Source organism: Chrysemys picta, chromosome 12, assembly GCF_011386835.1.
Source record: "Chrysemys picta bellii isolate R12L10 chromosome 12, ASM1138683v2, whole genome shotgun sequence".
NCBI classification, from domain to species: Eukaryota; Metazoa; Chordata; order Testudines; family Emydidae; genus Chrysemys; species Chrysemys picta.
In genome coordinates, this window is record NC_088802.1 from 10139958 (window position 1) to 10162587 (window position 22630).

The 22630-nt window shown below is 50.8% G+C and overlaps 2 protein-coding genes across 6 annotated transcripts in view; one reads left to right on the top strand and one right to left on the bottom strand.

The window, feature by feature from the left end:
- Window positions 1-22630, bottom strand: part of LOC101948742 (zinc finger protein RFP-like) — a 1201957-nt gene that overhangs the window by 322768 nt on the left and 856559 nt on the right. The window lies entirely within an intron of this gene.
- The window catches only part of LOC101950961 (zinc finger protein 665-like), a 56285-nt gene continuing 39691 nt past the window's right edge, over window positions 6037-22630 (top strand). Inside the window, exons 1-4 of one of the 5 annotated variants that reach the window (XM_065564545.1) lie at window positions 6037-6305; window positions 8525-8651; window positions 9276-9389; window positions 9702-16926. In XM_065564545.1, coding sequence (XP_065420617.1) covers window positions 8525-8651; window positions 9276-9389; window positions 9702-10813 — 1353 coding nt within the window. In that variant the 5' untranslated portion in view covers window positions 6037-6305 and the 3' untranslated portion in view covers window positions 10814-16926. Of the gene's footprint in view, window positions 6306-8471; window positions 8652-9275; window positions 9390-9701; window positions 16927-22630 lie in introns of those variants that run through there. The other 4 variants (XM_065564547.1, XM_065564546.1, XM_065564548.1 and 1 more) reach the window with 4 other exon arrangements.

Consider the following 22630-nt stretch of genomic DNA (forward strand, 5'->3'; position numbering starts at 1 on the left):
CAATTATAAAAACTGGTGTGCACACCGCCAGCTTTAATAAGCCTGGCACTCTAGGAAAAATTGAAAACTTTCAGTTAATTAACCACAAACTGAAGGAAATAGGAGTTTAGGTTTGAATCTTATTTGAATAGCAAAATACCGTGCATTGAGAATTTTTATGATTAAAAGGTATACACACCCTCGGTCGTAGCAGGGCTGAGAAAAAGAGGAGAGGTTTAGCATCCCTCTCTCCAGCCCGGACTGCTGGGGGGAAATAATTGGAGGTGGGTATACCCCCGGTCATAGTAAGGTCAGGCAACAGGAGGTGTCACAGACCTGGGAGTGGGCAGGGAAATCTCTATGAACTTCAAAGCACAGATTTTATAGCCCTGTTTCCATCTATTGGTAACATTGCTTCTCCGCTTTTTCTAGATTTAATCTAGATCATTTGTAGATGGGAAGGTTTTTTGTCTTTCATTCTCTTTCTTTTATTATGATGATGGTAAAACTTTTGTAACTCATACAGCCAAATAATGAGGCGAGAAGTGAAGCCAGTTTAGCCATTTCAGAAGAAAATGGGTAAATTGCTTTTCCTGATTTTGAGTCTTAAAGGATTCTTTGCGATTTCACCTTTTATAGCCCGCCCTGAACTGTGGATTTCTCTTTCTTGGTGAAGGCCGTGAGGTCTCATACTTTGATACTAGTTTAGTTTGAAAGGATGTGTCACAGATTTATTGCAGATTTCAAGAGACAAATGGTCATTTGTCAGAATCGTCCTTTTTTAGATTTTATTTTAATGTTTCTCTAACCCTTTGTCGTGAGCTTTTTGTGTGTGGTTTGAACAATGGCAGTGATCAGTATCTCTCAGCCTGAACACTGATGGTGAGAGCAAGATTGAGACTCCAAGAGGCAGAGACTGAAACGGAAATGAAGTTACTGCCTGATCCCTGCAGTGACGTGAGATACCGTTGGGAGGGGGAGAAGTTGGTGGAAAAGAGCTGGGAAATGGCTGGGTTTGCTCCTCAGAGCCAGACAGCTGAGGCTGAGAACTGTGAACTCGCTGCACCAATGCCAGAGAGCGACTAGACTTGGCCTATGAGTGTTGTGTGAAGCTCCCCCTGAACTCTAAAGGACCATGAACGACACCCCAAACAATGATAAGGGAGGGGGTAGCATCTCCCTGTTGTTGAGATGCCAAACTTGGGTTCAGGCAAGAAGGGAGCTGGGGATATCAACAGACCAGGGCAGCCTTGAAGCCAGGCTGATCCCCATCACTGAGGCCAGAGGGAGATGAGAAACCTGACAGCCCAGCTGGTCACCCCCTCCCCATCTACCTCAGTGTCCTGTGCTGGGATGACAGAGACTCTCTTTGCCCCCCTCACCCCATGCCCCATGTTCACCACTTATGTATGGTTCTGATATATTGTGTACAATGTAGGTCTGATGAGGGATCCTTGGAAAACTCATGATCTGCCGTGGAAATGCATGTAACACCAGTGCATGTAGAATGGTGAGATTTTACTGTATGTTTGTTGCCAGGGTGATCATATCCCAGGTGCCCAAAAAGAGGACACTAATGAGGGGTGGGAGCTGGAGGGGAGGTGAGCTGGAGGGGGTAGAGTGGTGGGTGCTGGAGGGTATGCGGTGGGGGCAGGGCCAGCGCAAACCATTAGGTGACCTAGGTGGTCACCTAGGGTGCTACAATTTGGGGGGCAGCGACCGCAGCGGTATTTCGGCGGCAGAAACTTCTGCCGCCTCTGTGGGTGGGGGGGGGGCGGGACCTTCTGCCGCCCTGGGTGGCAGAAAAGCTGGCGGCGCTCCTGGGTGGGGGTATTCACAAGGTGAGGTGTAGTGGTACAGTTTCCCACTCTGGGAGAAGAGGGGTTAAAGTAGCCCTTGAAGAGGCTGTGCAAAGCCGAGCCAATGAGAGGAGGGTTTGCAGAGAGAGCCAATGGAAAGAAGGCTTGGTGGAGCAGCCAATAGGGGCCAGTGAGAGCCATATTAAAAGGACTGTTCAGTAGAGCAGAGAGCAGTTTCTTTCCAGAGCCTGAGGGAGAAGGACTAGCTGTCTATAAAGGGTAGTGTCAGGGTAAGAGCAGTGTGGGGCATGGTCAGGAGAACAAGTGGAGCTCCAGCCTGACTGGCTGCCAGAGTGAAGCCCCGATAGGGGGCAGGGAAGGTGCTGGGGCTATGGGGAAGTGGCCCAAGGATAAAGAAGTAAGCAGCAGAACTTGAAGGAGAGGTAGTAAGTACTGCTGCTAGAGGGTCCTGGGGGTGGGGCCCAGAGAAGCAAGCGGGTCTGTTGCACTTGCTGCCAAAGAGAGCAGCCTATCAAAAAACTGCAGTTTGCCCCTGAGCGAAGGGCTAGACCCGGGGCTGGAGTTTGTCACCACAGCAAGAGGCTGGGAGCAAGGACTAAGAGCTGCTGGTTCCCTGTGTGATGTGATCTATTTGAAATATGAATCTATACATCGCTGTTGCAACCACTGTTCTAGGTTTGCCACAAATCTTGTACAAAGGTGGTCAAGTGAGGTGCCTATGGACAGGATATCAATTGCTGGTTATGATTATGCTATCTGTATGCATGTGTTATTTTTGTATTTGAAATGATGGGTATTGGCTATATACTTGTATTTCCATGAGTTTGATTTTGAGTAGCATCAGTGAAGCATTTGGCCAGTGTATTGTGAAGGGACTATTCAAATTGAGTGGCCCACCAAGAAGTACATGACTGACAATGGGCCTTGGGAGACACCAATGGACATCTGATGAGCCTTCCTGGGAACATTCAAACTAGCATGTGGGCCATGACTTCTACCTGTAAAGAACTGAGTCATGCATGGATTTGCCCATGTGATGGCTCATGTGACTGGACACCATCTTGTTACTGTTATTTTCCACAGTAAGAACAAGGGGATTCCCTCCACATGATGCAAGATATAAAAGGCCCTGGAAACATCTCCATCTTGCCTCTTTCCTGCTCCAGCATCTCTGCTGCTCAAACCTCTGGACTATGCACTTATACTAAGGAGAGCGTTCCAACCAGGGAAGGGAGGTCCTTCTAATGAAGCAGTGACAGCATGAGACACCTCCAGAGGAGGGTGCCCTGCTGATGGACTGAGATAATTCCCTGTACAACCAGCAGTAGGCGCCGTGGTGGTGAGTCTGCACCCGGTTACATGAGGGCAGTGTCAGTCCCGGTCACAGCTGCAGGGTGCTGGTACAAGCCCAGAATGCAGCGACAGCTGTCAATCAGCACCTACCTGCGGGACCCCCTCCCCAGGGCTGGGAGCCAGGGCCTGGATGGGCAGGATCTAGCATCAATCAATCAGATGCAGGGGAATGCACCGGTTGGCTGTGGATGGAGAGGAATGGACCAATTGGGAAGTGGACCAATCAGGGCTTCTTTTTGAGCTGCAGCGTGTTTCCTCTGCAAATTACGGGGACATTTGCTGTTACCGGAAATCCCCACTCAGCAGGTTCAAAAAAGAGGCTCTCTCTGGGAAACCCAGACATAGGATAACCCTGTTTGTTACTGAAATATGGTGTAGTTCTGAGGAATGCCCACAGACTAACTGCTCAGAGACAACAAAGGACTGACTGTCCGTGTTAGAAAACTCTTATTTGGCCGTCCACCATTAGGAAGAAAGGGGTAAACAAAAAAACTTACAATTCATCTGTAGCATAGTGTGGGGCTCACCTGTGCCATGGAGTTCCCTGACCCCATGCCCCAGCAAAGAGTTTTCCAGTGTAAAGATTCCGAGGATAAGAAGGGGGGGGAAAGGGCTCTGGCCACCTCTCCTTCCCCATAAGTTGATCTGTATTAGGTTGACTTATAACCACTCCAGTAATGATTGTGGTAGACGATGTCCACATAATCCTTCTTGGGTCGGTGGGGCGCGTCCTCACCAGGAGCACTTCCACCGACCTAAGAGGGGCAGTGTGGGGAGCTGAGAGCCTGGTCACTCAACTCCAGCAGCAGCAGTTCTCTCCCAGGAATGTGGCTGCCCTACAAGCTCTGTGTGAACTGCCCCCTTTCTAGTCCCCGTTTCCCGCTGGGCTGCCCCCCTCCACTCCCTCTTCCCCGCAAAGAGCGAGGGAGGCCACCTGGGGCTTCTGCTTCCCCCCAACCCTGCACCGTTCCCCTCCCAGTTTGACACCAGACCATAGATAACTACTCTGACTGCAGTCTTTAGTTGTGCATCTACCTTACAATAATTTAATCTAGACCAATGAATTCCTCCCTGCTGGTCAGAACTGAGTCTAACCCAGCTGCCCCCTGGTTACTTCCTCCACAATCAGAAAGCAGAACTTGTCCCTGAGGTGTTCCCAGGACTTACTGCAAATTGGGTGCTGTTAGGGGGGCCAGGTGCCCGGTTTTCAACCATGAAGTCCAGTCGAAAAGGGAACCTGACAGTGTCTGGTTAGATCTACTGACTGGATTCCCAAAGTCTAGTTACTGTGCGGGGGAGGCACTGGGTCATCACTCACACCAGACTCTACTCTTCTGGGGCTGCCTCCTACCTGCATACCTCCCAGGCCTGGCTCTGCAGACAAGTCCCTACTGACCTGGGTAGGGAGGGTGGGAAGAGAAGTGGAGGGTGGGCAGAGCCTTGGAGGAAGGGGTGGAGTTGGGGCAGGGCCTCATAGGGCAGGGGTGGGACCTTGGGGGGGAAGAGGCGGGGCAGGGGAGATTCCAACACTCCTGCGTGAGTGTCCATTTTTAAAATATTACCAAGTTGGCAACACAAGTCACGAGCTGAGAGGTTGTGAAAAATATTAATAAACAGATTTACGAGCTAGCAATAAATAAATTATGATTGTCATGTTTATATGTGTAAGGGGATTGTTGGCCCCTTACTGAAACTCAATGGGTTGGCCGTCTTAATCGGTTGGCCGTCTCCTAGTACCAAAAGAAAGGGGAAGGGCCAATGAGAAATCAAGATCCTGAGACTGACAATGGGGAGGGGCCAATGCTCTAGGTCAGCCTGATTGACAGGACAGGCAGGCCCATTAGGGAGTCAGCAGACCGGGGTCCCCTCCTCTGTGTCAGCTGGAGCTGGATGGGCCAGAGCAGAGTGGGAGGCGCTGAGGAGAGCTGGGCTGGAGGCAGAGGGAAACTGGAGCCGTCCGGAGCCGGGAGCAGTGAGTGAAGGGGACCCTGGGCAAAGGGCCCAGGGCAAGGAGACGCCCTCCTTGCCACGAGGCCTTGCAGGCCAGACTGGGTGGGGGATCATAACCCTGACAGGAAGAGGCTGAGGCTAGGAAGAAGGGTCCTGACACCTAGAGCCTGAGGGCATGTGGCCACCACCAGAGTAAGTCTCCAACCCATGGCATTCCTGCAGCACAGTTAGGGCCTAGGCAAGAGGCCTGGGATGTGCAAGGAACAGACTGTGAACTGCCCCGACATGCCAGAAATGCTGTTTGTGGTCCCCCTCCGCCCCAGAGCGGGTGACGTGTTTTCCTTTAATCTTCCCCACTTTTCTCCTTATTTTTTTTTAAGTTGCTATTTAATAAATTGTATTTGTTCTGAACTCTGTGCAATGCTCAGGGAAGCATCCAGGGAAGCACCCCACAATGGAGACACCTGTCCTGAGTGATCATAAAGGGTGGGGGGTCGAGCGTCTCAGGAACCCTGGGCCCAGACTTGGGGTTATGGGGGCAGAGTGGAAGGTGGGGGTGTCCTTGAGGTCATGCAGGCCTCTGGGTAAAGGACTCAGATCCTTTCGCTAGCCAATTCCAGGGGTGCTGTGTATAAGCCAGGAATGTTCCCCACAATAGCAGGACTGTTCCCCGGCTTACCCAAGTGCATATTTATTGGTTTGTCCTAAAAGGTAATTAAGTAGTTTAAGAAAAAGTGTCAGAGCGGCCACCAGCGAGAGTTGCTGGCCACACTCTGAGACCACGAAAAATTTGGTCGTGAGAATCCCTGGGCTAGTTGCTCATGATGGGCCCTTCTGACCTTAGAGCCTGTGAGTGGAACAGGAGCCGGACACAGAGATGCTGCAGCGCGATGGGTTGATCTCTAGGACCCAGGAGCAGCTGGGAGGCGGCTCTGGGGGGAGCGATCGCTGGGCTCAGGCCCGGCAGCAGGAAGTGACTCGCAGTCGCTGCGGTGACTCTGGCTCCAGGCTCCTGGCGAGATCCCCGAGCCCCGGCGGCTGGTGCTGGGAGCCCGGAGCCCTGGCTGCAGCCGGGAGAGGGGAATCTCCAGCAGGGCCCTTCCCGCTGCTCCCCAGGAGCCTCTCCCAGGGCAGAGCCCCCAGCCCGGCCAGGCCCCTTCCCGGCCCGGCCCCTGCCCCAGGGGGGCCCCTCTCGGAGGGAAGGTGAGAGAGACCCGCCCCCGTCACCCCCGGGCTGCAGGGGGAGGAGGATAAAGAGGGGCAGGGGGTGAGGGCAGGCGGGGGAGCGGGATGGGGGCAGGAGGCGGGTGCTGGGGATGCGGGGGGCAGGCTGGGATGGGGGCGGGGGTGCACTGAAGGGAAGATGGGGCGATACAGGGGGATTGTGGGGCTGAGGGGAGCGAGGCTGGAATGGGGGAAGATGTGAGTGGGGGGCACTGCGAGGGAAGGGGGATGTGGGGGAGATGCCAAGGCAGCTTCTCCGCGCGATGGGACACGAGGGGGGACGGGCGGAGAGAAGCTCCGGATCAAACCGGGTATGGGAGAGAGAGAGAGAGAGACACACACACACACACCTCTGCTCCCAGTGTGTTATTGTCACACACACCCAGTCCTGGCTCCAGGGTTTTTGCCACCCCAAGGGGGGGGGAAGCCTAGGGTTACCATATCTGAACTTTCAAAAAAGAGGGGGGTAGTCCCGCCCCCTAGCCACTCCCTCCCACTTTCCGCCCCCTGAGATCCCCCCCAGAACCCCCGACCCATCTAACTCCCCCCGCTCCCTGTCCCTGACTGTCCCAACCCCTCTCCACACCCCTGCCCCCCTGACAGCCCCCCCGAACTCCCAACCCATCCAACCCCCCCACCCCGCTCCCTGTCCTCTGACTGCCCCACTTCTCCAACTCCCGGGCCCCCTTACCGTGCTGCTTGGCTTAGAGCAGGTGTCTGGCCCCGCCCCGCCCCACCTGAGCGCTGACGAGCGGCGTGCTGAGGCTGCAGGGGATGGGGGGAGCCGGGAAGGAGCCTTGGCTGCCGATGCCGCAATGCGAGTGGCGCTCGGCCACCCTGTCAGCCGCTTTTCGATCGATAAATAGCTGACCGGGGGGAAATCCCAGACATTTTTAGATTTTTATAAATCCCCCCCGGACGGCTATTTAAAGAGCGAAAAGCCGGACATGTCTGGGGAAACCCGGACGTATGGTAGCCCTAGGAAAGCAGTTATCGCGATCAGCGGCAGCTCCACCGCGCCGCTTCATTCTTCGGCAGCAATTTGGTGGCAGGTCCTTCCCTCCGGGAGGGACTGAAGGAGCCACCGCCAAATTGACACTGAAGAGCCAAACGTGCTGCCCCCTTCATTGGCCGCCCCAGGCACCTGCTTCCTTCGCTGCTGCCTGGAGCCGGCCTTGCATAGCCGTGCTGCTGGGGTCTGTGTATCTTGAGTGTTGGGGGCTGCTCGGGGCCCTGATCTGATTTCTGGGCAGGATTCAGATCTGAGCCACACTGGTGTGAGACAGGTGGTGTGGATGGGCCAATGGGATCAGCCTCTGCCTGCCTGTCCCTGGGGCTGCTGGGGGAGTCTAGGGCAGCTCATTCTTCAGATGATGTCACCAGAGGGCTCCAGCTATTGCTAAGAGAGAGGGGTTTACACTGCAATGGGGGGCAATCACCCAAAGTGGCCCTTTGATTCTGCTCTTTTTCTAGCATTTGGCTCAGAGATGCTGTTACTGGGAGGGTCTGAAGAGTCTGGGGGGGAATCGGGGTGTGACATGGACTGAAGCCCCTCCTGTAACCTCCCCCATCGCCCCTCTCGCCCCGACAGGCTGAGGAATCACGTCCACGTTTAGCTCCAGATCGGCCCATCTTCCAGGAGACAGGGAAGGGAAATGGTTGTGATGGATCCAGCTCGGGTCTGGGATTTTCAGGGAGCTGGTGGGCAGGGGCAGGGAGGAGTCAGGGTGTGATAAACCTACTGATTTTCTGAGTAGGTGGCGGGGGAGGCGAGAGGGGACATTCCCCCATTTCTCAAACAGGATACAACCCCCTCGGCAGGGCTGGGAACATTTTCCAGGCTCCCAGTGCTGGAGTCTGACCCTACTAGCCAGAGGCTGCTGCGAAATATGAAGGGAAGCTTTTGGGATTCCTGTTTCTGTCCCCAGCTCAGAGCTCTGCTTCCCACATCAGCCTCTGGCTGGCAGGTGTGTGGGAAATGAGAAGACCCTGCCCTGCTCTGTGTCTTCGGGGGGGACAAGGAGCTCTCACCTTCTCCCCACCCGCTAAATCCTCCCGGCTCCTCTACGCATTGTGGCGGTGGGATTCTGTTACTCTGGCGCTCCCAGAGCTTCCATTTCTTTATCCTTCCTCCCGTGTGACTAGTGGGATTGTGGCTGGGGCAGCACGTGCTGAGTGGGGGACTCTTCGTGTTCCAGATGCCGGTGACCTTTGAGGAGGTGGCTGTGTATTTCACCCAGGGGCAAGGGGCTCTGCTGGACCCCGGTCAGAGAGCCCTCTACAAGGACGTCATGCAGGAGAACTACGAGACAGTGACCTCGCTGGGTAAGGGATTCCCATCCCCTTGGTTATTGGAAGTCATGGGGTCTGCGTGTCTGAAACTGGTCAGTTTGTTCCCTGGTCAGTTAGATTAGAGGCAAATGAGTTCCATGATGCACAGCTGCCGTGTGAGAGAGACTTACATCTCCTTGCCCTCTCCAGTGAGACACGGTGTCAAAACTTAATGGACATGTTAACTCATCCCCACCCCTCTATCTTTCAAAGGGGCGTAAATCCAGCATTGTCCTGTCCATGTTGTTTCACGGCTGCAGAAAAAATCCCTGTTTGCCTCCCTCCTTGGGAATAGCTCCAGCCATGAGGAGGGCTCTGGGCTCTGCAGGTTTAGAAAGAGGCAGGGTTTTAAGTATAGAGCTGTGCGTGAGTCAGCAAGGCCCCCAGAGCGCACAGATCCTGGGAACGCCTAGAGAGGGTGTAGTAATAATTCAACTCACCTCCCCAGACAACTTCCTCTTCGCAAGGGGGCTCAGTGGCCATTTTCCCGTCCTCTTGGATTCCACATTCCTCCAGCAGAGCACGGGGAAACGTTCCACTCATGGAATGTCCTTGGTGACAAATACTCCACCAATGCTCCATGCACCCTGATCTGGTGTGATTTCCCCCTCTGCACAGGATTTCCCATTTCCAAACCTGAAGTGATCTCCCAGCTGGAACGAGGGGAAGAGCCGTGGGTGCCCGATCTCCAGGCCTGCGAGGAAAGAGAGATCCCGAGAGGCACCCGCACAGGTGAGAACTGACAGATAAACCATCCAGGGAATAAAGGGAAAAGTTGAGAATCCCAAAATATGGTGTGAGTGACGCCCTCAGTTCTTCCTCATCTCAGCCAGGACAGGGCTGCAGTCAGCAGATATCGCTCACGAATTTCCACCCATACTGTTAGCTGCAGGAGTTTCCTTTCCAATTTTCCTTACCTGTGAGTGTTTGGGTGAGAAGTGGAGGCAGAATCCAATTCCTCAGTCTTTGTGTTGGGTTTTCCCTTGGTGCTATTCCTCTTTCTCCCCAGCACAATGCCTCCTGTCTGGATTGTGTCTCTCCCAGCAGGTGCTGAGCGAGGGAGTGAGAATGAGGAGGGGAATCATCATGAGGAAGTTCTCGGTGGAGTGGAACCACAGCGCACATTTGTTGGAAGAGCTGAAGGGAATTTTTCCCAGTGCTGGGAACAGAGAGAAGTCTGGGGAAATTGGCATATGTCAGAGAAGCTGCTGGATAACCACCCAGAGAAGAAAGTGGACGAATCTATTAACGATGGGGGAGGAGACAAGGATCCCAGAGTGAAGCAGACAAATCCCAAGGAAGAGACACCCTTGCCCTGCCTCCAATTTGGGAAAGGATTAATTCTAAGATCACAACTTGTGACACCTCAGACAATCCATACTGGAAAGAAACGCTTTCAATGCTTGGACTGTGGGGAAAGCTTCAATAACTGCTCAGACCTTAATAACCATGGGAGTAGCCACACTGGAGAGAAGCCCATTCAATGCCTCGAGTGCGGGAAATGTTTCAGTTCTAAGTCAGCACTAATTTCACATCAGGCAATCCACACAGGAGAGAGATCCCATAAGTGCTTAGACTGTGGGAAAAGTTTCACACGCAAGTCAGATCTTACTAATCATCAGGCAATCCACACAGGAAAGAGACCCCATAACTGCTTCGACTGTGGGAAAACATTTATAATGAGGTCAGTGCTTCTTAAACATCTGGCGATCCACACAGGACAGAGACCCCACAAGTGCTTGGAATGTGGGAAAAGTTTCATACGGAGGTCAAACCTTGTTAATCATCAGGCAATCCACACAGCAGAGAGACCTCACAAGTGCTTGGGCTGTGGGAAAAGTTTCAGACACAGGTCAAACCTTCTTAATCATCAGGCAATCCATACAGGAGAGAGACGCCATATGTGCTTGGACTGTGGGAAAAGTTTTATACGGAGGTCAGACCTTGTTAGACATCAGGCAATCCACACAGGAGAGAGACCCCATAAGTGCTTGGACTGTGGGAAAAGTTTCATACGGAGATCAGACCTTGTTTCACATCAGGCAATCCACAAAGGAGAGAGACCCCATAAGTGCTTGGACTGTGGGAAAAGTTTCACATGGAGATCAGCCCTGTTTAAACATCAGAGAATCCACACAGGATCTAAACTTCTTTGATACGTGACAAGAAAGGGTTAAGCAGCTTGCATGTAATTGACTCAGATCAGGCCTTGTTACACGTCAGGCAAGCCACACAGGAGAGAGACTTGATAAATGCTTGGCATGTGGGAAAAGCTTAAGTTACAGCAGAAAACTTAATAACCATTGAAGAATCCACACAGAAGAGAGACCCTATAAATTCCTGCACTGCGGGAATGGTTTCCATTGGAAGTCAGCCCTTAATAATAAAAGGAGGAGTCCGGTAGCACCTTAAAGGCTATCAGATTTATTTGGGCATAACCTTTCGTGGGTAAAAAAACCCACTTCTTCAGATGCATGGAGTGAAAATTACAGATACAGACGTAAATATACTGGCCCATGAGGAGAAGGAGTTACCTCACAAGTGGAGAACCAGTGTTGACAAGACCAATTCAGTCAGGGTGGATGTGGTCCACTCCCAATAATTGATGAGGAGGGGTCAATACCAAGAAAGGGAAAATTGCTTCTGTAGTGAGCCAGCCACTCCCAGTCCCTATTGAGGCCCAAATTGATGGTGTTAAGTTTGCAAATGAATTGTAGCGCTGCAGTTTCTCTTTGAAGTCTGTTTTGAAAGTTTTTTGGTTGAAGGATGGCTACTTTTAAATGTGTTATTGAATGTCCAGGGAGATTGAAGCGTTCTCCTACTGGCTTTTGTATGTTACCATTCCTGATGTCAGATTTTCATCCATTTATTCTTTTACGTAGGACTGTCTGGTATGGCCAGTGTACATGGCAGAGGTACATAACATTAGTAGATGTGCACGTGAATGTGCCCCTGATAGTGTGGCTGATATGGTTGGGTCCTATGATGGTGTCACTAGAGTAGATATGGGGACAGAGTTGGCAAGGGGATTTGCTGCAGGAATTGGTTCCTGGGTTAGTGTTTCTGTGGTGTGGTGTGTAGTTGCTGGCGAGTATTTGCTTCAGATTGGGGGCTGTCTGTAAGCGAGGACTGGCCTGCCTCCGAAGGTCTGTGAGAATGAGGGATCGTTTTCCAGGATATGTTGTAGATCGTTGATGATGCACTGGAGAGGTTTTAGCTGGGGGCTGTACCTGATGGCCAGTGGTGTTCTGTTATTTTCCTTGTTGGGCCTGTCCTGTAGTAGGTGACTTCTGGGTACCCGTGTTGCTCTGTCAATCTGTTTCCTCACTTCCCCAGGTGAGTATTGTAGTTTTAAGAATGCTTGATAAAGATCTTGTAGGTGTTTGTCTCTGTCTGAGGGATTGGAGCAAATGCAGTTGTATCTCAGGGCTTGGCTATAGGCAATGGATAATGTGGTGTGTCCTGGATGGAAGCTGGAGGCATGTAGGTACGTATAGCGGTCAGTAAGTTTCCGGTATAGAGTGGTGTTTATGTGACCATCACTTATTTGCACTGTAGTGTCCAGGAAGTGGATCTCTTGTGTGGACTGGTCCAGGCTGAGGTCGATGGTGGGATAGAAATTGTTGAAATCCTGGTGGAATTCTTCAAGGGCCTCCTTCCCATGGGTCCATATGATGAAGATGTCATCAATGTAGCGCAAGTAGAGGAGGGGGCACTAGGGGACGAGAGCTGAGGAAGCGTTGTTCTAAGTCAGCCATAAAATATTGGCATGCTGTGGGGCCATGTGGGTACCCATAGCAGTGCCACTGACTTGAAGGTATAAGTTGTTCCCAAATCTGAAATGGTTGTGGGTGAGGACAAAGTCACAAAGCTCAGCCACCAGGTGTGCTGTGGCCTCATCAGGGATACTGTTCGTGACAGCTTGTAGCCCATCCTCGTGTGGAATATTGGTGTAGGGAGCTTCTACATCCATAGTGGCTAAGATGGTGTTTTCAGGAAGATTGCCAATGCATTGTAGTTTCCTCAGGAAGTCAGTTGTGTCTCGAAGATAGCTAGGAGTGCTGGTAGCGTAGGGTCTGAGGAGAGAGTCCACGTAGCCAGATAATCCTGCTGTAAAAGTGCCGATGCCTGGGATGATGGGGCGTCCAGGATTTCCAGGTTTATGGATCTTGGGTAGCAGATAGAATACCCCTGGTCGGGGCTCTAGGGGTGTGTCTGCATAGATTTGTTCCCATGCTATAGCAGGGAGTTTCTTGAGCAGTTGGTGTAGTTTCTTTTGATACTCCACAGTGGGATCGGAGGATAGTGGCCTGTAGAATGTGGTGTTGGAGAGTTGCTTGGCAACCTCATGTTCATAATCCGACCTGTTCATGATGACTACAGCACCTCCTTTGTAAGCTCCTTCGATTATAATGTCAGGGTTGTTTCTGAGGCCGTGGATGGCGTTGCGTTCTGTACGGCTGAGGTTATGGGGCAAGTGATGCTGTTTGTTCACAATCTGAGCCTGTGCACACCTACGGAAGCGCTCTGTGTAGAAGTCCAGTCTTTCATTTCAATCGTTTGGAGGAGTCCATGCACAATTCTTCTTCTTATAGTGTTGATAGGAGGGTTCCTTTGGGTCAGTGCGCTGTTCAGTGGTGTGTTGAAAATATTCCTTGAGTCGGAGACGACGAAAGTAGGCTTCCAGATCACCACATGTGCAGGAGGGGAGGGGGCAGAAAGGACATATGGGCCAGGCCCCACCTTCACTCTAGACAACTGTACCCATCTCCCATCTTCCACCAGCTCCTTGGCTGGACTCCATCACTTATCTGGAACTTTTCACTGCAGGGTGAGTGTCCCAGGGTGGGGTGGTGGTGGTGGTGGGGGGCTGGTAACTCCTCCCCTGCCCGAATCCCCCAGGGCGCTGGGCTCTGGGAGATCAGAGATTAAGGGACCAGGGCGATGGGTTCTGGGGAGGTCACTGGGGATTGAATGGCTGGGGCTGGCTGAGCTTGAAATCAGCAGGAGCTGGGTACTGGGGTATTGAGTGTTTGGGGATGATGGGATCAGAGGCGAGGGAGAGCACAGGGGTAGAGAGGTGCTGCCTCTCCTCACTCAGCCCCTCTGCCCTTTCCCCCTGCCCCCTCTGCATTCAGACAGCGCCACTGAGAGGGGCTGATTCCCACAGGACCTTTTGTCAGAGGCCTGGAGATCCCACCTCTGCCTCCGTAGCATCAGCCTCTGAAGTTCTGGCTACGCTAGGAGATGTGGTCGGGATTAGCCAGCAGATCTCTGTGACCCTCCACCAGATTTCCTAGTGTAAACTCACTCTGAGCAACTTATGTGTTCTGACCAGTGTTCCCTCATTTTTTACATCCGTGTGCGGCATGAATTTGGTTCTATGCACCAATATGTGACACATCATCTCCATATTGGTGCACAGAACATAATTCATGTGGTGGGGGTGGTGCCAAGGGATTCGGAGTGTGGGAGGGGGCTCAGGGCTGGGACAGAAGGATGGGGTGTGGGAAGGTGAGGGCTCTGGCTAGGCATTTGGGGTGGGGCTGGGGATGAGGGGTTTGGGGTGCAGACTGCAGTGGGGAGAGGACTCCCCCCAGCCCTCTCTCACCACAGCAACTTGGGGCCGGGTGAGAGGCAACTCTCCCCAGCCGCGGCGGCTCCAGTGGTCCTGAGTTGGACTGAGGGAGGGGTTCCTCTCCCCAGCAGTTCTGGTGGATCTAGGCCAAACCTGGGGAGGGGATCCTCTCCCTGCTTGCCTCCACGGTCCTCGATAGCCTGCAGTGCAGTTGTGTAACCTGCAGGGAACAGTTTCTGATCCCCCGACGTCCCGTTAGCAGAGTGCTTGCTAGTCCCTGAGTTTCCCCTTCAGGGCCAGATTGTCTCATTCACAGATAGTCTCACATTACACCAGGCTGTGCTGAAAAGCATTTAGTGTTTGTACATTTTATCCCTTATGCACCAGAATTAACTAAATGCTAAAAGAGTGGGGAGCAGGGACAGTAAAATGTGAAGTTTTAGCTTCTGTGCTATTTCAGGGCGATGGGGTGAGTGCGAGAGATTCCCTCCTTCCCCTGTCACTGTCACGCTCCACTCTCCACACAGCAGCCTCTGTCCCAGCCATGGAAAGTTTAACCTGTCTCCGTTCTACCCCTCCATCTCCCCACGTGTCACTTACCACCGTGACCCTGGCTCTCCATGCCTAGGGGTCACAGCTTTGTTGTCTGTGATCTTAAGTCAGACTCCTGAGTGCTGGAGAAGGAAGTGTCCCAGACCTGGGAGTGGGCAGGAAAATCTCAATGAACTTATGAATAGTTTGACCTTCAGATCTTATAGCCCTGTTTCCATCTATTGGTAAAATTCCTTCCTGGCTTTTTCTAGGTTTAGTCCAGATCATTTGTAGATGGGAAGGTTTTTTTGTCTTCCTTTCTCTTTCTTTTATGATGATGATGCTAAAACTGAGCCATTACAAACATTGACTCTATCTCCCCTTGTAAGTATTCTCACACTTATTATCAAACTGTCTGTACTGGGCTAGCTTGATTATCACTTCAAAAGTTTTTTTTTTTCTCTTAATTAATTGGCCTCTCAGAGTTGGTAAGACAACTCCCACCTGTTTATGCTCTCTGTATGTGTGTATATATATCTCCTCAATATATGTTCCATTCTATATGCATCCGAAGAAGTGGGCTGTAGTCCACGAAAGCTTATGCTCTAATAAATTTGTTAGTCTCTAAGGTGCCACAAGTACTCCTGTTCTTCTTTTTGCTAAAACTTTTGTAACGAATACAGCCGAATAATGAGGCGAGAAGTGAAGCCGGTTTAGCCACTTCAGAAGAAAATGGGTAAATTTCTTTTCCTGATTTTGAGTCTTAAAGGATTCTCTGAGATTTCACTTTATGAATGTGAAATCATTTTATAGCCCGTCCTGAACTGTGGATTTCTCTTTCTTTGTGAAGGCCGAGAGGTCACGTACTTTGATATTAGTTTAGTTTGACAGGATGCGTCACAGATTTATTGAGGATTTCAAGAGAAAAATGGTTATTTTCCAGAATCGTCCTTTTTTAAATTTTATTTTATGTTAATGTTTATCTGACTCTTTGTGGTGAGATTTTTGTGTGTGGTTTGAACAATGACAGTGATCAATATCGCTCAGTATGAACACTGATGGTGAGAGCTAGATTGAGACTCCGAGAGGCAGAATCTGAAATGGAAATGAAGTTATTGCATGATCCCTGCAGTGATGTGTGATGTCGTTGGAGAGGAGGGGGAGGTGAAGGGGAACAGACCTGGGAAACTGCTGGGTTTGCTCCTCAGCTCCAGACGGCTGAGGCTGAGAACTGTGAACTTGGTGCACCAGTTCCAGAGAGCAACTAGACTTGGCCTGTGTAGTGTGAAGCTGGACCTGAACTCTAAAGGCCCATGAACGACACCCCAAGAGAAATGATGTGAGGAGGGGGCAGCGTCTCCCTATTGCTGAGATGCTGCGGTTCGGCAGAGTGAAAAAGGGAGACGGAGATGTTAGGAGACCTGGGCAGCCCTGAAGCCAGGCCAATCCCCATCACTGAAGCCAGACGGAGATGAGGAATCTTACAGCCCTGCCTGTCATGCCCTCCCCATGTACTGCCGTGTCCTGTGTTGGGATGACAGAGTTTCTTTGCCCCACTTGCCCCACACTGCATCCCTCTTGTGACTAACCCCTGTGCCCCATGTTCACCACTTGCGTATGATTATGATATATTGTGTGCAAAGTGTGGCTGGTGAGGGATCATTGGAAAACTCATGATCTGCTGAATATTGTGCCATTGAAATACCTGTAACACCAGTGCATGTAGAATGGTGAGTTTTTAATGTATGTTTGTTACTAGGCTGACCATATTCCACGTGCCCCAAAACAGGACACTGATGGGGGGTGGGAGCTGGCGGGGGGTGTAGAGTGAGGGGTTTTGGAGGGGGTGCGGTGGGGGTACTCATGAGGTGAGGGCAGTGTTGGCCGCTGTCATTGTGGCAGGGCAATGGCAACAGCTGTCAGTCAGCTCCGACCTGCGGGACCCCCCTCCCCAGGGCTGGGAGCCCAGGCCTGGGTAGGTGTGATCCGGCAGTAATCAATCAGCTGTGGATGAAGGGCAATTGGCTAGTTGGAAAGGTGAATAATCAGGGTTATTTCTGAACTCCAGTGCTTGTGCTCTGCAAACACCCCCGGACATTTGCTGTTATAGGAAAATTTGCTCTTATGGGCTCAATAAAGAGGATCTGTATGTAAAAACCCAGACATATGTCAAAGTTTTTGTTACTGAAATATGTCATAGTTCTGGGGATTGTCCCACTCAAACTCCTCAGAGACGACAAAGGACTGACCGTTGGTGTTAGAAAACCCTTATGTGGCCGTCCATCACCAACAGGAAGAAAGGGGTAAACAAAGACATTTATAATTCACCTGAAGGATGCTTTGGAGCTCACATACACCGTGAAGTTGCCTGGCCCCATGGCTGCTGGCCCCTTACTGAAACTGAGGGAGTTACAGCACCGGTAGTTATAGCACCATTCAGAGAGCGCTGAAATAAAACCGCTGTTGTATGTTCACACTGACAGCTGCCTGTGCAATAGCATATTCACACTTGTGGCGCTATTCAGAGCGGTGCACTCTGGGGAGCTATCCCACAGAGCACCTCTTTCTCTTTTGCCACTAAGACTTGTGGCAAGGCGGAAGGGGTCACGGGGCATCCTGGGTCCTGTCCCAATGTCCCATGATGCATTGCTTTGCATCCCAGCGATCCCTGTGCTTCTGTCCGCATTTGGCACCCTCTTTCAATGGTTTGTATACGGCGCGCCCTGTCCTGCCTTTTTCTGGCTGCAGGAATGGATCCTGAGTTGTTGACAAGAATGCTGGTCATACCGATCAACACGTCACGAGTGCTAGTGGAGTTATTCCTTAAACTACAAAGAAAAGAGGAGTGTGACATTGATCTCACCACGCGTAGTAGCTACGACATGAGATTTTTTGTGGCATTCACGGAGGTGCTGACCACTGTGGAACACCACTTTTGGGCTTGGGAAACAAACACTGAGTGGTGGGACCACATCGTGATGCACATCTGGGATGAGGAGCAGTGGCTGCAGAACTTTCGCATGAGGAAAGCCACTTTCATGGGACTGGGTGATGAGCTCACTCCAGCCCTGCCGCGCAAGGACATGAGAATGAGAGCTGCCCTGTCACTGGAGAAGCGTGTGGCGATTGCACTATGGAAGCTGGCTACTCCAGACTGCTACTGATCAGTCGCTAACCAGTTCGGAGTGGGAAAGTTGACCGTTGGACTCGTGTTGATGCAAGTGTGCAGGGCCATTAATCACATCCTGGTCTGAAAGACCATGACTCTGAGCAACGTGCGTGACATTGTGGATGGCTTTGCACAAATGGGCTTCCCTAACTGTGGAGGGGCGATAGATGGTACACACATTCCAGTTCTGGCACCAGACCACCTAGCCACCGAGTACATTAATTGCAAATGGTATTTCTCAATGGTTCTCCAGGTGCTTGTGGATCACCGTGGGCGTTTCCCAGACATTAACGCAGGCTGGTCCAGAAAGGTGCATGACGCACACATCTTTCAGAACACAGGCCTGTTCAAGAAGCTGCAAGCACGGACTTTCTTCCTGGACCAGAAGATCACCATAGGCAAAGTCAAAATGCCCATTGTGATCCTGGAAGACCCCACCGACACCTTAATGCCGTTGCTCATGAAGCCATACACGGGGCAACTTGACAGCAGCAAGGAGCGGTTCAACAACAGGCTGAGCAAGTGCAGAATGACTGTGGAGTGTGCATTCGGCCGTTTAAAAGCCCGCTGGTGATGCCTGTATGGGAAACTGGACATGGCCGATGATAATATTCCTATGCTTATAGCCACATGGTGTGCGCTCCATAATATTGTGAACTAAAGGCTGAAAGCTTCACTCAGGACTGGACTGCAGAGGATCAGCACCTGGAGGCTGAGTTTGAACAGCAGGAGACCAGGGCTGTTAGAGGGGCCCAGCGCGGGGCCATAAGGATCAGGGATGCTTTGAGGCAGCAATTCTAAGCTGAAAGCCAGTAATATTTGTCCAGGGATCATACCCAAACTTCTCCTTTCGAGTGTAATGAAGCAGGTGCTGTACTTCAGCAGGGCCAAACTGCAGATGGATGGGTGTTGAGTGCAGTGGGTATTGGGAGTCCACACTGCTGGACTGTGAGGAGGGAGAAGTGGAATGCTGCAGGTAGAGAGTGGAGCCAGGAGTTTGCTAAGAGTGTGTGGGCAGTGTGTAGGGGAAAGAGTTTTGTGACATCGACTGCAGGGGAGGGCTGGCTTAAAGCTGCTTGGTTTGAAGAGCTAATATTGCCTGGAGCATGTCTGCTTGACACTCCATAACTGTTAAGAGCCGCTCCGTGGCTTCTTTCTGGTGTGCCGTGTTTTCCTTCCGTTCCCTCTTCTCGGTGTCCCGCCACTCCTTCAATTTCTTTTTCTCGGCAGCGGAGTGCATCAAAACCTCACGCATAAAGTCCTCCTTAGTTCTCCTTGTCCACTTTCGAATTCTTTGCAACCGTTCTGCTGCCGATAAGGGAGGCTGTGCTCCCAAGGTCATCTCTGTGAAGTTTAAATGCAACATTTTACAGAAGCAGTATTGTTTGCAATACAGACAACACTGTTTCAATGCTTTAAAACACAGCCAGTACTCACACACCTGACACTAACTGGCTGACCCCAGGCAGGCACACATAAGCCACAAGACCCCCAGAATGGTGAGTAGCCGCAGGGGTAGGATAAATCACTGTTCCTGGACCCTGCTGTACACTGGGAACATGGTTCTTGGGCACTTGGGGAGAGCCAGCACTGTAAGATGGGCCTGATAATGGTTCCTGTCCCCACACTTTCCACAGGAGGTGATCATTATGGAAGATATCTCTCTGCTGATGGTGAGCAGGGAATCAAGGGAGGGTCTTCTCCAAGCCTACAGCTTCTGCCCTGGCCCCTATGCAGCTCGCCTGTGTCCCCTCTCCCCCTGTGATGGCACAGTGGTGCGGGAAAGTTACGGTTAATGGGGAAAGAAACAAAGCAGCTCTGCCAAGGAACCCATGGGAGCGGATTGCCCGGTATCTCCACAAGAGTTTCCTGGAGATCTCTGAGGGAGATTCCCATGAAGTGAGGGAATGTATCAACAGCCTGTTCCACTGCTCAAACTAGGCATGAGGTGGGAGACAAGCCTGTTTTCTGCAACCCTCCTTTTTCCAACAACTCGCTTCAGCAATTCCCCAAAGCAGATCTACTTACCAGGGGCCTCCTCTCCTGCTTGTGCTTCACCAAGCTCTGACACCTGTGACTGGCTAGGCTCCTCCAGGGTAGAAAATGCTATGCAGATAAAACGACACAGGATCTTTTCAGGGGACAAGGCAAAATGCCACAATTATTATGATAACACAATTTATAACCAATAGTTAATATCTAATACCTACACACACACACACACACACATCAGATGTTCTGCAGCTCCTGTATAGTTACCAGTCCTGAACGTAGCTTGAGTCCGTGGCCTGATTTTGCAGCTTGGATTCGTAGCTCATGGCGGCTAACTGGCCAGGAAAGCCAGGCACAAGGAAGAGCTGGGTCTCTGTAGGGCAGGCAGCAAGCCCCTTCGATGTTGGCAGTAGAACGTTACCCAAAGTCTTCCATCTCACTCATCTTTTTTATAGGCTTTAGTTTGAATCAAGAGTCTATAGGTCTTGCTGTGTCAGCAATCTGTGTGATTGATCACCCATCAATTGCAATAATAACTTTCAACCTCGGACCTGACTTTGATCTTGCTTCAATTGTTTTAGGGTGGACTCTTCTCACTTTGTCAGGGCTGTTGTCTGCATCTTCAGCCATTGGTATTTGCACTTCACTGTGTCAGGAAAGGCTGGGGCTCTAGGTTGCTTCCATTACCCATGCATACCTCATTCACCCATCTGAACTAAGTTAATGAGGTTACAGCGGGGTTTTGCAAAATGGAATAAGCATTTCAAAATGGAGTTTTAGTTACAATATGGAGTCTTAAGAATAATAGTAATTAAAAAAAATTCATTCTTCAGCTCTGTATTATCCCCTCTTTGACCCTTCAATCCAGAGGTACTGAATGTGTCACACTTTATGTAATTGTTTCAAGGCTGTGTCAAAATATATAATGTGAGCTTGTGGTTTCAGCTTAAAATACAGTCTTTTCGTCCAACAGTACGTACCACACATTACAATTAACATTAAATTTATCAGAATAAAGAAAACAACAATTGGATGTAACATCATTTTTAAAGTTGAAGACCAAGAGGGGACCCATCCTCTGAAAATATCATACCAATGGTGCGTCATGATTTGTTCTGCTTGGGCGGATAGTCTTAATATTTCAGATCCCTGATGTAGAATAGCCAAACTGCGGATCTGAACTTGGGTCTGTGTGGTTTCAGTCAGTTGGCGAATTTATTTATTTTTCTTCATTAGCCTGTACAGACTTGACCCTCAAGGAAAAAATTAAAGTCTAGAATATTACTGATATCCAGTGTGTCAGTTCTTTTATCCTCATGAGTTGGGAAGTAATAGGTTAAGGTGGGCGTTTTTAACATAGTTATATTACACATACACTGCTCTACTGGCGGTTCTGAGATGTATTTATTTTGCCACACAAGCTCCTCTAATCCAATGACACAGACACAACTTTTCTTATCAAAATACACTTTCGTGGTACTGTTTTCTAATTCATTCCAGTAACAGGTTGCCAGACTTTTATGTTGTAAGGAGCAGGGCTCCTTTTGGTAAGGTAGGACATACCCATTGTTGTGTAGTCCACCTTGAACACAAGCGATGGTCGATGATTTCCCCTTGTTCATTTAAATATGTTCCTACTAATCAAGGAGCCCACAGATGTCTGCCCTGGAGAACTGGAAGGGCGGTGAATGGCCATAGAGTAACTTTATGTTTGTGCGGCTGGATCCATATTAGTTGTATAGTGCCCCGTGAGGGTTGATGTGTATACATTAGATTTCAGGACCTTGTACCATCCAGAAACATAGGGAAGGAAATGGTTATTTTCATGTTTTATCAGCAAAGGAGTTAAGACTGTCATATCTTTAGCTCGTACCCAATCCATCTCCCTTTCGGTCAGCATAATAGCTAATAATTGTTGTTCAGAACACCACAAGGCTAATGCCGTTATGTTTGTTATGTCCCTCATGGTGGGGCACAGCCATAGGCACCAACTCTGTGGGTCCTCTGGGGCTGTGGAGCTCGGAGAAAAATTGGTGGGCACACAGCATTCTCAGCACCCACCGGCAGCTCCCAGCCCGCCCACCCCAGTTCACCTCCGCCTCCTCCCCTGAGCATGCTGTGTGCCCACTTTTCCCCCCAGCTCCCAGCGCTTGCACCGCAAAACAGCTGTTTCGCGCAGCAAGCGCTGGGAGGGAGGAGGGGGAACACGGTGTGCTCGGGGAAGAGGTGGGACTGGGGTGGGGATTTGGGGAAGGGTTCCAATAGGGGCAGGGAGTGGGCAGAGTTGGGGCGGGGACTTTGGGGAAGGGGTTGGAATGGGGATGGGGCGGGGACAGGGGGGGGGGCACGAGCACCCACCCGCGCCGTGGAAAGTTAGCACCTATTGACACAGCACAGGGCCATAAGGATCAGGGATGCTTTGAGGCAGCAATTTGAAGCTGAAAGCCACTAATATTTGTTGCTATGCTCGGGATTGCAGTGCTTGTAATGCTGGGAGGTGAATTGTGCACATGATGCAAGAAGGGGCTTTAACATAGCTGTATGTATGTTGCTTTGCAGGGCTCTTTTTGCTTTCACTTAATAGAATCAAGATTGCTTTCAGACAAACGCAATTCTTTTATTGAAAGACAACAACCAGAGGAGTCAAATGAAAAAATTCATCAACAGGGAGGTGGATGGGGGAATGGACGGTCTCAACAGGAG